Source organism: Asterias amurensis, chromosome 2, assembly GCF_032118995.1.
Source record: "Asterias amurensis chromosome 2, ASM3211899v1".
NCBI lineage: Eukaryota > Metazoa > Echinodermata > Asteroidea > Forcipulatida > Asteriidae > Asterias > Asterias amurensis.
Window position 1 is genome coordinate 15,121,243 of NC_092649.1, and position 15,192 is coordinate 15,136,434.

The 15,192-nt window shown below is 38.0% G+C and overlaps 1 protein-coding gene across 4 annotated transcripts in view; it reads right to left on the minus strand.

The window, feature by feature from the left end:
- Positions 1-15,192, minus strand: part of LOC139934028 (voltage-dependent L-type calcium channel subunit alpha-1D-like) — a 205,497-nt gene that overhangs the window by 66,857 nt on the left and 123,448 nt on the right. For 3 of the 4 annotated variants that reach the window (XM_071928304.1, XM_071928302.1, XM_071928300.1), the window contains exons 8-10: positions 13,361-13,464; positions 4,978-5,093; positions 1,218-1,271 (exon numbers count right to left, since the gene is read on the minus strand). In XM_071928304.1, the coding sequence (XP_071784405.1) occupies positions 1,218-1,271; positions 4,978-5,093; positions 13,361-13,464 (274 nt within the window). The remainder of the gene's footprint in view (positions 1-1,217; positions 1,272-4,977; positions 5,094-13,360; positions 13,465-15,192) is intronic. The other variant, XM_071928301.1, reaches the window with a different exon arrangement.

Sequence of the window (15,192 nt, forward strand, 5' to 3'; positions counted from 1 at the left end):
CTATCAGTGGTCCTGAGTGCATCCAACAGTCAGACATTTTAAAATGTCCCAATCCCAAAACAGATTTGTTTTTGTGTGGTTTTCCTTAAAGGAGAAGGGGAAGGGCTGGGGAAGTTTGTCTTTCAGGTTATCAACTATTCTTGAGACAGACTTCTCACACAAAACAGAATCTGTAAACAAAACTTGTTTAATGAGTTAAACAGTTCAACTATTATCCTTAACGCTACCCCCCTTCAATTAAGAAACATTCAGTGTTCAGAACTAACATGGAAAACGTCAATTGAAAAAAACAGACGCTGTGTGGGGTTTTTGAAAATAATATTATTTTTCAGCAAGTTAACTTTGCCAAAAATTTAGCACAAAAGTTGTGAGTGATTATTGAATCTGCAGGGAATTAGCTGGTGAAATGAAGAACTTATTTTTATCAACAAAAAACCTTCAGTGTGTGTGTTAGTTTCCATCACAATGGGAATTAGGCACAACAACTCAAGTAGTTTTTTACTTAAATAGTCAATATTAATATTATGTCAAAAATGAAACACTGACGTTAATGGGATAACCCACCAGCCCAACATAACTTGACAAATTTTTCTGTAAGTTTTTTTTCTTTTCACTATTACCCAATACTTTTTCTGATGTGATATTGTCCCCAGCCCCAAGCCCCCTTTCACACAAGTGTGACCCTAAAGTTATGTTAAGTGTAAGATAATTCCAGCATCTAAACTAAAGTTGTTTTGCACTGACTCCCAACCCCCCCCCCCCTCCTCCCCCCACAGCAGTGCCAAGTTTCATATCTCAAAGAAAATAGAACCACACCATAATTTAATTGAGCCCTTGCCCTCCCTTGCACAAAACATGAGTTATTTGCACAAAATGTTTTCAAACCGAAACACATGACACACTCAGACATAGATTACCATATGAGATAGAATAATTAATTGTTATTTTGAGCAGGTAAAAACAAAGTTTTCTGCCACTGACAAAAAAACTTGATGATGAATTAGCTTTCTCTCTTGTTTTTTACTTCAAATTCTTTCACATTAAAACAAAACTTGATTTGGGGTTGAACAAGGAAAAAGAAAAAATTTACCAGAGTGGGACTCGAACAAACAACCTCTGATTTATTGTGCCGAGGCTGTACTAACTGAGCTTATCTAGCTCTAAATTGGCGGTATAAGTATTTTAATAAACTTAACAAACTCTTATCATTTTCTTACCGTGTTTGGGTGGCTCCCCGTGCCGTTCCGTCTCTGTGTCTGGATCAATGTCTTCTACAATGATAAAGAAAAAATATTTTTTTTGTTTTTGTTTACCATTCAGCGCTTTCAACAACAAAATACAGGATGGAAGTTTTTAAAAAACAGGATAACTTTACAGAAAAATATAGCCATTGGAGCGCTATGGTTGCCCAGGTTGCACTCCCCAGTGAGCTGATTAAAGATGCTATGTTTGTAACGTTTCTTATAAAACACATAAGAATTGGTCACGTGAGTTTTTGTCGGGATCCCATAATTTTGAGCACTTATTTCACTGCTACTAATAATCGGCGGACTTTTACGAGCAATGGCTCAAATGAAAGCTTGTAACTTTCTCGACCCCCACCAAAATACCTATTGAATTTTAAATCAACATTTTTGGGTCAAATCGGCCAAAAATCTGACATAGCATCTTTAACATGTACGTTATTCGCCAAATGACCTGCAGGGCACAAATGTAAAGTGTACATAGATGGTTATTGAGAAATCGCTATAAAAGAACTTGTTATTATTATTTTATTATTATTATTAACATTTTGTTATTTATACAACATTTTATAAGGCGCACTTTCCTGTTAACCATTCAAAGGCACCGGTCTAGTAGAAGTTAAAAAAAGTTTTGTCAAATTGTTTGGAAAGCAAATACTCTTGTGTTTTAAGTTTCTGCTTGAAGAGAGTGATGTTGTGCATTTGTCTAAGATCTTCAGGAAGTGAATTCCAGAGCTAGTCTTGGTGCTATGATGAAAAAGGCCCTTCTAAGATTGATGAAGACTGAAAATCTGTTTGTAAAAAAAACACAGACTCTCCCACGGGGGGACGTCATGTCAAAACATTTCAAAAAGAAGAGGTCAAGTATGTTTTGAAAACTATGACAGAAAATCTCAGTTCATCTGCAAACCGCTCTACATTAGCTGATTGCATCCCAGATAATCTTGAAAGTTCAAGATGTCCAACTCAAATCTCCTCAGAGCACATCTTGCAAAAACAAACCCCCTCATACATTAAGATGATCTTGTTGATGTGTCTGGTATCAGACAGGCAATCCAATTTAATGTTGTGAAATAAATTGTGTTTGTCACATTTCACTTGAGTGCACTAGAGAGGATACCTCAAAAGATTAATAATAATTAATAATAGTAATAATGAGGAATGTAATTAAATTCATATTGGCGACTGCGCAAACCGTACCATTTGATGTTGCCCTACCAATGGAATAATATAATAATACGGAAAAGTTATGTTCAAATGTTGACTATTGAGTTTGATTATATCAAAGTGTACCAACTCAAGCCAGATGAGAATGACTCTCAAATAAAAGTAGTTTCTTTAACTGTGAAGAAAATACTTTCTCATTTAGATTCGGGTCAAAATTAAATCTTTTTGAAACCTTTGGTTGTGTGGAAACACCAGTATTTTGTGGCCTGTCGAGGCCGAGTGGGTAGGAACACATGACTCTGGTTTTCTGATCAGCAAAGTGTGGGTTCGAGTCCCGGTCTTGACACTTGTGTCCTTGAGCAAGACACTTAACCATTCTTCCTGCGTCCTTGGGATGGGACGTAAAGCAATAGGTCCCGTGTGTTGTGTAATGCACGAAAAAGAACCCAGTGCACTAATCGTAAAGATTGGCTGCATATTGTGCAACAGCATCTTGTTAACCATCACATAATGCTATACATGTAGTATGTACAATGTACATTTTTGTAAAGAATACACTAGTCTACAGGTCTCATACTTCAAAAACAGCTCCGCATACCTTGAAGGATAAATACTGCATCATTTAAAAAACGTAGTATTAAGCGCGGCAAAAGTATTTCGTTGTCACCATGGGCTGGCTCCATTTCCGACTTAATCAACACGGTTTTAAAAACGAATCAACAAAAATTGATGAGCATATAATGTGCAGGTGGTTTTTCTACAAACAGTTGTCAGTATTCAGACCTCCCCCCCCCCCTGTAAGATGCAATGGCTTAAGTGGCACAATAGAGCGTGTCGTCAGGAAATCAAGCTATCCGCAGTTCAGGAAGAAGCAGACTTTAGTCAGGGATTCTACCTCGACGGTCAATGGCCTATCGAGTCATGTCGGCACAGCTTGAGGGACATTTATCACTCGGAGACAGTCGCAATGGGAATATATATAGATATATATATTTGTACGGCCAAAGGCAAAGTGTGAATATGGTTTAGGCACCAAACGGGAATGCCATTAATTCACCCTATAGTGTTTCTGTGACTGTCAGTGTGGGATGAGTGTTCTCAGACTGCCAGATTAAAATATTGAAATATTGACGATGAAATATTGACGATGAGAAACGGTAACATACATCCGTATAAATGTCACCTGCTCAATGACAGAGTCAAGTCACATGACATAAAGGAATATATAAAGTTATTAATTCACATCGTTGAAATGTGTGGATGTCAAGCACCTAGCATTTACGTAATATGGGAAGTCTGTATGGGTGGTTGGCCCCCCCGCTGCAGCTTAGTTCCTTTTGATACTTTTTTGTGGGATATGTCGGTCTTAGAATTATCAGAAAAGACCAATCCAATATTGTATTACAGCTAATGTCTTGAATTAGTTTTTTAGATGTCAATAGATTAAAATATTCTTAATTGATTATTCACATGACTGAAGCGTGAAATTTTAAATATTAATGCTATTTGCTATTTGAAACAAACAGTTTCCTTTCTCTCATTATCGTGAATTGGTAGACCTGCGAAAGTGCCACCCTATGGTTCTTCTACGAGAAAGTATTCAGGATTCAGAAAACAAAAAACTTAAAAAATATACTGAAATATCACTTCTTTGACCAAAACAAAAGGTAAAATTCGAGCAAGAAAATTCTGGCTAATTATACATGAGTCACATGTCTGTTTGATGGTTGACAGGACTTAATGATGTTATTTTCTCTCATAAAACTAAATTTGACAGTAATTAATTGTCCGTACAGCGAGACGAGATGATTTGCATAACATTGGCCGACAGCCAAACTGATATCATTATTAGCTTTTAGAATTATTCATTGTACACGCAAGTATCAACACACAACCATGAATATACAATACCTCTTCGGAGTTCAGACAATAACAAATTACAATGAATTAAATTACAAAGGAGTCTTTGTGAAACTGAGAGCTCGGCGATGGTTCTGGCCTCGGCTATTAACTCTTTCATCAGTGCTGCTTTTTATTTGCGTTTTGAACCTAAAACGTACAGCTACTTTATACAAATTAAGTCTTTCTAACCCCCAAAAATGTATCTTGTTCATTTGTGTTGCATCCCAAAGCCAAGAGTATTTCTTGAGTGATAATTGTGTTTGCAAATTATGGATTGTAGGCCAATGATTGAGCACACTTTTTGAATAGATAAAATAATGGCACTTTCAGGATACATAAAATAGATTGTTCATGTATGACCTTGGCTGGCACTGAAAGAGTTAATGTTGTACATGCTTAGATACTTTTTGACTCAATGAGACAACAATTTTCTTTTTGAAATTGTTTGACTTATTTCTCAAAAACTACAGCACCACGCAGCGACTAATATTTTAATATTCTATAGCAACATTATCTTTAAACAGTTCGCGGTAAATCCATGGGTGTCTGTGTTTTGTGTCGTACAAAAAGTACCTAAACTCTTTAAAAGAAAAGCTTGTATAACTCCCTTGAACTCCTCTCTCAACCTAGTTCCTAGTTCCTTTTTTTTTTTTTTTTTGCTAACCTGCTTGCATGATCCAGTCCAGATATCCCCTTAGATCCTCTTCAATCTGTTTCTTCTCTCGGAATTTCTGAAAGGCCCCGCGTGCTTTGGCTTTCTCCCTCTCCTTAGAAAACTCCCTGTAGCAAAGGAAGAAAAAAAAGGATGAGACAAAAACAAAAAAAAGAGATGAAGATAAGAATCAAGACGAGAAAAGCATCTCAGGAATAACCAGGTCTTCTAGATACGTGGATGTAATAAAGAATCTGGAGTAAGAAAACAAAAATATTTGAAAATATGCTCTACTCTAACTGATAGGATGTATTCACACCAGGGGTAAGAGGTTTATATTTGGAGACGAGAAGTTAGGAAGAGGTAAATCATAAATTAGTTTGATCACAAATAAACAGATTTGCTCCAGCATGCCCAAAACAAACAAAGCTCAATTAAATTACTAGCTTTAACCAACACTCAAGTTTTCAGTGATACATACATATAAACATACATACATGCATGCAACAGAGCATTTATAAAGCGCCTTTTCGACAAGACCAAAGCGCTATTCAGTGCGCAAACCAATGGAACTATACTGCAGCAAATATAGAATACTGCAGAACAAAATTCTGCAGGAAAAGAAATTACTGCAAAAATAATTTTTATTATTATTACAGAACACTGAGGATAGCAACCAGCAAATATAACGCTACAGAACAGAATTCTGCAGCACAAAATAAATAATGCAGAATAAAATCCATAATAGAGAGTGACAGACAACATGGGATAAAGTAACAGGACACTGCCGAGAAAAAGTTTGATACAAAATGCAGAATAGAGAAAGCTGGGAGTAAAAAAAAAACATTACAGAGGGGAGCAACAGGACTCTACAGCTCTGGCTATGACTGTTGCTAAGTGTGTTGCTAAGAACATTCTATACTTCAATGCATTGTGACCTGGAAATCTAGCCGCAGCCGTAGCTGTAGCCGCTAATTCTGACAGCTTTATTCTGCTATAGGTAAATTTATTCAGCTATAGGTAAACTTATTCTGCTATAGGTAAATTTATTCAGCTAAAGGTAAATTTTTCAACCATTTTTGTTTCAAAGAAAGAACAAAAACTGCAGTGCGATTCGTGACAATTTTGTACGGTCTGTGAATCATATTAACGTTCAGCAATGACCTGACCACATCGCGCAGCAGCCCTCAATAATTGACGAGATTCTTGGGTGAGTTTCCGTCCAAGGATAGGTGATGATTTTCCATCAGGTCTGTGCCATACTGTTATTATATTATGGTCGGCCATGACACTGCGCTTACGGTTGCTCTAATTAAACTCCAGGCATGCCTTTTACTGGTGTTCGTATATCTAGAAATCTAGCCGAGCTCTAAGGCTTGATTAAAGCTTTATGACTGGCAGAAATGGGTTTTAGTTAAAGTTTGTCATAATTAACCGCTTTGAGTTATGGTGAACCCATTATTATGACACTAGGTCGGGTAAATCTGAATCTGTACACCTAAACCAAACAGTGCAAACTCCTACAGTGTTTTTGGTTTTCTTCTTTTTTTTTCTTTTTCTGAAGGGTAGGGTATTTGTTTAAAGAAATTATGGCAGGACGGCGTTGTAGAGGTGTTGTGCTGGTCACCTGTTCCTCCTTGCCACTCACTGACCTGGTATTTAATTCAATTTGAATATTTGTATTTACTTTTTATTGTTTCAGTCTGTTCCTTTTTTTAGGATTGTATATTTAGTTTTTGCCAGTGTGAAGTGTAATAAAACTATTAACAAATAGAAATAATAATATTAACAGTGTCCATCATACCTAAAAAAAAAAAAAGCGAATGGTCTTTTTACATCTTATTTTAGTTCAATTCCAGCCAAAGCTACTGCCCGCATATGGAATGCCCTTCCCTTGCATATCCCTGCAATCAGACCAGCTTTTGGTCAACGTTAATCGCCATCTTGACATAAACGTGTCAGCTGTCTCTACAAGAAGCCTGGGATATTCCATAAAGAGTACATGTACCATTCCTTGTATTCACAATCGATAAAGCCCGGTGTGCACAAATGTTTCCTTTCTGGTACTCATTTTTACATTAGGAGAAGTACACAGTGTTTGTTTGTTTGTTTGTTTGTTTGTTTGTATGATTGTTTAGATGGTCTTCTCGTCCATGGAACTTGCCAAACTCCCACCAGGGGGATAAAGAAAACAAAAATGGCACAAAAATCTGCGTCGCACAGAAAAGTTATGGCGAGTGGAAAGATGATACACTGACCCTACCCCTTAGAATTGATCCAGAGTCCGGGCTGCAGGGGGTCTGACCCAGTTTTGATCATAACCAGGAATCTGTGGCATACTGACCCAAAAATTTGTCCAACTGACCCAGATCTGTGTGAAACTGATGCATGAGCCGAGTCAAAATCCAAAGTTTCAACCAGTTCCCGAGTCAGGCTACCCAGGTGGGGTTTTCGAACCAAGATCTATGCATTCTAGAGCAGGTGCCTTCAGCCCATAGACTGCCAAGTGTGCCCAGTAATTAGAGGGCAGTTTGAACCATGTAAAATCATTTTTTTGGTATCTTATACTTTTTGTGTATTTGTTGTGTAGTAATTTTGTGGAAAACCAACAATTATTGAAATTTTCTCCCTCTATCTAAAAGGAGCCAGTAAAACATGCAGAAACTAGACACTCATCAAATGGAAACATTTTAATGATGAAATTAGCTCCTCATTCTTCTACATACCAACTCCACACATTTGACATTTCGATTTTAACTTGCGAAACAAATTCAACGCCCAACAACCCATCAGGAAAAGTTCAAGAAAACGGTCTCCATCCATACGACAAGATTAAAATGCCGACTCGCATTTGTTAAAACACGAAGATGACCCTTTCAAAAACAAGAAAAAGGGCCATACGAAGTAGACGACATCTCCACGTGGGTAAATGATAAATGACAAGTCTGATTAGCGCATTCTAAGCCTGGGACTTGTTACTACCCCCATGATGGCATGCATCCAATACCGCCTGGATCCATATCAAACTCTGTTTCCTCAGCTGCACAACAGAGACCTACAGCAAGAAAATGTGCCATGAATACATCTCCATGTCACAGATCTTAACTCCATAAGCGTCCAAATGTCAAACCCTTCCGCCAACACGGCACCTGCACAAGGCTTAACTGCTTTAGGGGAAGGAGAGGGGAAAGGGGGGAGGTGGAGTCAGGTTGAGGTGGCTAGAGACAATGTGAGGCATTCATGTGACTTAAAACAATTCTAAGAAGATGAGAATATGTATAAGCCAGAAGGGAATTTCACAGTTTATCCCTTCTGAAATCATCCTTGGAAACGGATAATTTAGGTTGATATTAAAGAGCAGTTGGAATTACAAGAGTAGAGGGGGGGGGGGTGTTGAGAGGAATAGTGGATGCGACAAACGAAGTAAGACAGGACTGAAGATGTCTTGAAGAAAAGAAGATGTCTTGAAGAAAAGACCAAGTAGTTTATACTTTATGACCTTCGGTGTAAATCACTACCGATTTTTTTTTCAAAAGACAGAGCCGCAAAACCAAACAAAAATCAGCAGCCCAACTCTATTGACACCAACAGAGAATCATTGCAAACCAAAGTTGAATATTGTTGAAGATTTGGAATAGACATTTTGTGGTCCTCTTGGCTCGGTGCTCACGAAGTGAGCATCTAGTACCAATTAGTGTCTTTTAATATCAATTAGTGTCTTCTAATCATTTTAGGAATTTGCAATTAAGTCAGAATTTATGCGATTTCCGTTATCAGATAAGAAACATACTTCCTTGTGGGATATGAAAAAAAGGTGTCGCTAAAGATGTTAAGCGAGGCCAATTTAACAGGGTGAAATTTTACTAAACTGCCCACGGCGTGTGGTGATTGTGATTGGGGGGGGGGGGGGGGGGGGGGCAAGGAAACATTCCAAAGATTGTTTTTGTACAATTCCAAAAGATAATTCTAGAAGATAATACATTTATGTTTAGAGTGGAAGAGGGCAGATAGAGAAGGTGAATGCGAGGGACTTACAGACAGCGCAGGTTTCTTGCTTTAATGGTGAGAGAAATGGCAAGTTGCATCCACAATAAAAAATGTAGCTGGCATTTTCATTGTGTCCGTCTGACTCAATGAAAGGTGTCCGGTATCGGTAAATGTCACACTGAGTGCTTGAAGCTCTTAAATGTCAACTCCCCCCCCCCCCCCCCCCCCCCCCCCCCGCCCCAACCACCGAACTCAGCATTCTATTGAATAATCTGATGATTTCATCTTAAGTCAACAAATAGTAAGTTCGGATCAGAAAAAGATCAGAGCTAATGTCCAAGCCATACCTTTCTTTGAAAAAAATATCACGAGCGCGTGGAAATTGATACTGTTTTTATTTTTGTATATTTTTTTTTATGACAATGTGTTAGACAGTCAACATGGTTTGAGTTCATCAGTCTCTTGCAGAGGAGCCAGACATTCCATTTTTTTAATGGCAAAGGAAATTAAATTTTGTCCGGTATTATCTTTTCTTTTAATTTGTTTCTTAAGACACCATTCTTCAAGAGAAAAAGACAAAAAAAGGGAATCAGCTGAAAAGTTGTGTGTCTGTATGAAAGTACTACATATTTTGTGTTCTATATAGTTTGCAACAATTTAAAGATTATTACATTATCTTTTTTGGTTGTTGTTGCTTTGTTGTTGTTGTTTTGGTTAGGGGGTTTTTGCGGGAGGCTTGGAAAAGTTAATCAATTTCAGTCCTCTAGTCTTTTATAAATACACAAATAAAAAGGAAAGCCCCATAATACAACCAATCGTGTGACGATTTAATCAAGTCAATGAAGCCTGGTTCTAGTGACAATAACAAAGAATAATGGTCTGCGTTTTTTATTGTGGTTTTAAAAGCAAGCAATTAATGGTGATTTGTTTGAGTCTTTCGGTGCTTTTTTCTCCAATATGAGAATAAGTTTATTACAAAAGTATTTCTCCAGGGGATGGATTGCTTTTCTATGCACTTTGTAATCAGTGAGTTTTCAGTTTAAAACTAATCAATGGTTTGTTTTGTTGTTTTGGGTTTGTTTGTTTTGTTGTTGTGGTGGGTTTTGGTGTTTGGGGTTTTTTTTTTGGCGGGGATGGATACATCCAATCTTCTACTCTGTCTTTTAAGCACTGATGATGCAGTAAGTTTGAGTAAAAAGGTGCCGAACACTTAGATGCATGGCTAAACAAACTATTAATTTGTTTGCTAGAATATAGAATATGAACTGCCTTTATCTACCAGGCTAGCTAATAGTGGTCCAGTGGTAATAAATCTGCAAAGGTCGTGGGTTCAAATCCCATCCAAGTAGTATGCCTTGTGATTTGTTTATAACAGAACTCTGGAAAGTACTGAGTATACAGTGCTCACCATACATCAATGTATGGGTCAAATCGAACTAATCTACTGTCCCCAATGAATTTAGTATTTGATAATGAGAAAGTTTCGGCATGATTGATACAGTATGTTTGTTTGTTTTGGATTTTGTTTTTATGAGGCAGATGTTCTATAAAATACAAACAGTGTGCGCTGCCACCAAGCCAGTTTTTAATAACCTCCTTATATCAAGTAAAATCAAAAAGTATTTTGCCCTAACTCGTTTATTTACACAGTCATTAATCAAAGAGACTGTCACATTGTAAATGCAAAAAGATTAATATGGAAAGCGTATTTCATGCACAAATGAATAACAACAACTCAGTTTGTTGTATGGAAACTCATAACACGACTATTAAATTAAAATTTCTCAACAGGGCAGCTCTTCACTAATCTTTACACCAGCTCTACTTCCAAAAATGAATTGAGAAAAACAAAAACAAACTGTCCGTCCGATAACATCAACCCAGTTCTGGAAATAAATTGGTATACACCGTCGATATTGCCGAAGGGCAAAGTCACTAGCTGTCCAAAGCTAGCTTTACCCAGTCACCTCCTATGCAATCAACTACTCAACATGTACATTAATTGCTCTCTTTGTTTCTGACTCATCTTGCCACTTTGCAATAAAAAATGATCAATGGATATGATCCAAAATTCTTCCCCCAAACCAGACATTGGTTTAAAGGCAGTGGACAATATTGGTAATTACACAAATATTATTGGCATAAAACCTTACTTTGCAACGAGTAATGGGGAGAGGTTGATGGTATAAAACACTGTGAGAAACGGCTTCCTCTGAAGTGACCTGGTTTTGGAGAAAGGAGTAATTTTCAAACGAATTTGATTTCGAGACTCTCGAAATCAACCATCTAAACGCACACAACTTCGTGTGACAAGGGTGTTTTTTTCGTTCATACTTATCTTGCAACTCCGACGGCCGATCGAGCTCAAATTTTCACAGGTTTGTTGTTTTATGCATAATGTTGAGATACACCAAGTGAGAAGACTGATCTTTGACAATTACCAATAGTGTACACTGTCTTTAATGTCTATGATTATGAACTGCATAAATCACGAAATTGAAATTCAGTGACTAGTCGACAATACTTCTTTGTGAAATCAGCGGTTAGCTTGGTGGGATTCGAACCTACAACCTTGTGATTGCAAGTCCTGCAGTCTAACAACAGTTGGACAACAGTGACCACTGTGTATTTAGCTTTTCTATAAATAAATTTGCCCAAGTAGAGCCATTCTCCTGTTTGCTTTACGGAAAAAAGTAACCTTCCATTTATCTCATTTATTTTCTATCGAGTAATGCTGTATGATTTAAGGGTTTTTGAAGATTTGTGTTTTTGCTGCATTGTTTATTTTGTGACATTAATTATTCACACTTACATAACAATATATTTGTAAATATAGCTGTACTTGGTTTTGTAACTGTCATCATGTGATAAATTTTTATTTAATTGAATTGAATAAGCCTTTTTGAGGTATGGCGGACACAATGCTACAACACTGTAAAGTTGTGGTTAATTTGCGCGCATTGACCATAGAAATAGAGCGTATGTTATTCAGTGAAGTGCGCATTTTAGTCGCTGCGGCGTGTACACGTAAACCTAATGACCACCAACATGGTGAGCATGGCATCAGTCGCAGCATGTGACGCGCGCCTATCATGTTCGCCGTACCTCAAAAAGGCTTATTGAATTCATTGAAAACAAAATGGGTAAGGATTTTTGAGGAGGGGAAGCAGTTAGAACACCAGCTGTAGATAAATCAACAGTCCGACAAATAGGGAAAAAAAACCTCAGAAAGTCAATGCCAACACCAGGAAAGAATGAAGAAAATAATAAATTTGTCCACGCACATTCATAACTTCTTTTTCTTTACACATAAAATATATCAAAAACCAAACCGATGGTTTATTCAACACCTCAACACCTTATTGTTAAATCAGTATTCATATAAAATTTGTATGAAAAAAAAAACACTGGAAAAGGAAATGCTATTATTTATGAATAAAACCAAAGGTTCCAATGGACAAAGGTAAACACATGGCATCACGACATACATGTATGACGATATTCCTGAAATTATATCACACTTCTCAATTCACCATTAATCACATACAGCAAATTGTCCAGCTGTTACTATGGTAACGTATCAACCGACAACAAAGGAAGCATTCACGGCCAAAGTAGGACATTATGACCTTGATAGTCATCCAATCTGAATTAATTTCAATCTTGCATGGGTTTTTTTGTAATCAATTTCAATCTACATCATCTCAAACTAATGGTTATTATCGCAAAATTAATTTGAATTTTCGATTGAAATATGAGCGAATCTGATCTTGATTGTAAAAAAAAATGTAAGGATTTATAAGCAAGTTGTATGTGTATACAAATCCCATGTCAAAAACAAAAACAAATAACAATATTTTAGGTAAAAATTTACAGGTTTTAACAATAGCGCATCAACCATATGCTGGTCACTTCAAACATCAGTGATCAGTATTATAAAGCTACTAAACACAAATATATTTAGCACAGAAAAAAATGTTTGAAGTGGAAACAGCTTATACTTAAAAATTAAATATTTCATGGTTGGTAGGTACTTGTTAAACTAAGAGAGATTTCCAGTAACACCATTTTAAAATTTCTTTTTGGGTAGTGTTGGTTCTGAAAAGAACTAATGGTTACGGCTCAACGTTTCGATCATTACGGCCGGTTTATAGTCGGTCGCGCGATGGTCGCGCGACGGAAATCTTGCACGCAATCCAAAGGATGAGGCCTAAAAATCGTGTATTTTTATGAACGCGCGACCAGATTTCCGACGCCCCGACCATCGCGCGACCAACTATAACTTGGCCTTTAAGCTCTGATCATCTTCATGGGGTTGGCCTGATCACCCCATGTGAAATTAAACCTGGGCAGTCATTATTTTAAAACACCATTCATGCTTACTGACACCATGCAGCACTCCACTTACCCGCTTAGCACACCCAGAATAAGGTTAAGCACAAAGAAGGAGCCGAGCAGTATAAGGGTTACAAAGTAGAACCACGGCCACCAACCCTCAATGGCATAGTTAACCTGATCACATCCATGGGGGATGGTACACCGAGGGGGGTATACACCATAGGGTACATCAGGCATCATGCCACGAAAGGAGGCAGTGGAGGATTAGGGTCAGGGTACCAGAGAAGGGGGGTAACGATGTGGGTACAATCGGAGATGGGAGGAAAAAGGTGGAAGGTTACGGCCGAAGGTGTTCAAGGGGACAGATATAGATGAAGCAAGGGAAGAAACAATCAAGGCAGAGAAGGGGGCAAAGATTGGGACACGATGGGAGATGGAAGGGCAAAGGTCGAAGGAAGGGGATAATGGGAACATATGTAGATGAATAAGAGAAGAGACAGTGGTCAGGGTGGAGAAGGGGGCAAAGTTGGGGATACAATGAGAGATGAAAGGGCAAAGGTCAAGGGTTATGGAGGAAGGAGCAAAAGATGGGGATACAATGAGAGATGAAAGGGAAAAGGTCAAAGGAAGGGGATAATGGGAACAGATATAGATGAATATAAGAGAAGAGACAATGGTCAGGGTGGAGAACGGGGTAAAGATGTGGATACAATGGGAGATGAAAGGGCAAAGATCGAGGGTTACGGAGGAAGGTATGCAAGGAGAAGAGATATAGAGGAAGTAAGGGAAGAGACGTTGGAACAGAGGATAAGAAGGAGTTAGACAAGGTTTTATGGGATCCAGAAATGGGGGTAAGGGTTACCCAGATAAGAGTATTGCAGTGTAAGGTGGGGAAAGACACAAGGAAACGACAAGGGTAAGAAATAATCAGCATGGGGGGGGGATGAAGATAGATTTGATAAGACACAGAGACGAGGATAGTAAGAAGAGGAAAAAGGAAGTGTGCAAGGATACCGGGTACGCCGTACAAGGTTCACAACATCAACAACACATGCAAAAAGAAAAAGGGAAAAAAGTACATCCTTGAGAAACTTGATGAAAATATTTGATGTTAAACAAAACAAAATGACCCTGGAAGTCATGAATGTGTTTTATGTTTTTTAGATTGTTGACCCTTGACCCTTGCACAAAGATTGTTTTGATCCGACGTTGTTATTTAGTGCCTGATTTAACAAGTCTGAGTGCAGATTTTAAAAAGGAATATCAATTCCTTTCTTCAGCTCCCATGAGTTCTTTTCACTTTAAGTTATTTTATTCTTCTTGTAGCAAACATACCAAGAGTGGCTTTTAGCCTTGTTTGGGGCGAGCTTGTGTAAAAAGAAAGAGGAAAATAAAAGGAGTAGGATGACCATGCAGTCAACTCCGTTAACAATCAATCGTCATTACCCACACGGACCACTGTATTATAAATATTTCAGGCTCTCAGCATGGACGCATCTGTCCATGTAATATGGGATTTAATTCCTAATGACGCCAGAGAGCAAGTATTACCACCCAGTTTCTCTCATAGGAGTCCCATGTTTTATTTATGCGGTGAGACTTCGCAGTCGAGGGCGTCAGAGCATGACGGCAATGTGTCATTGGGTGACAGGACCCATTACTGGCGTATTTGTTGCGCTTCCATGATTTGGGTTGAAGTCAATATATTGATCACGTTTCCTTTACCTGCCGTCTACTGCCGATCAAACTGAACCTAACTCAGTGCATTTCTGGGCTGCGTGTGATCTGGCTGGGTAATTTAAAGCATTTTACATTACCTCAGAAACCCAGACCTGATACTTCATGGAGGCATAGATGCGATTGCCCCCCTGCCCCTTAGTCATTGCTTAGTGCCCTTTCAAA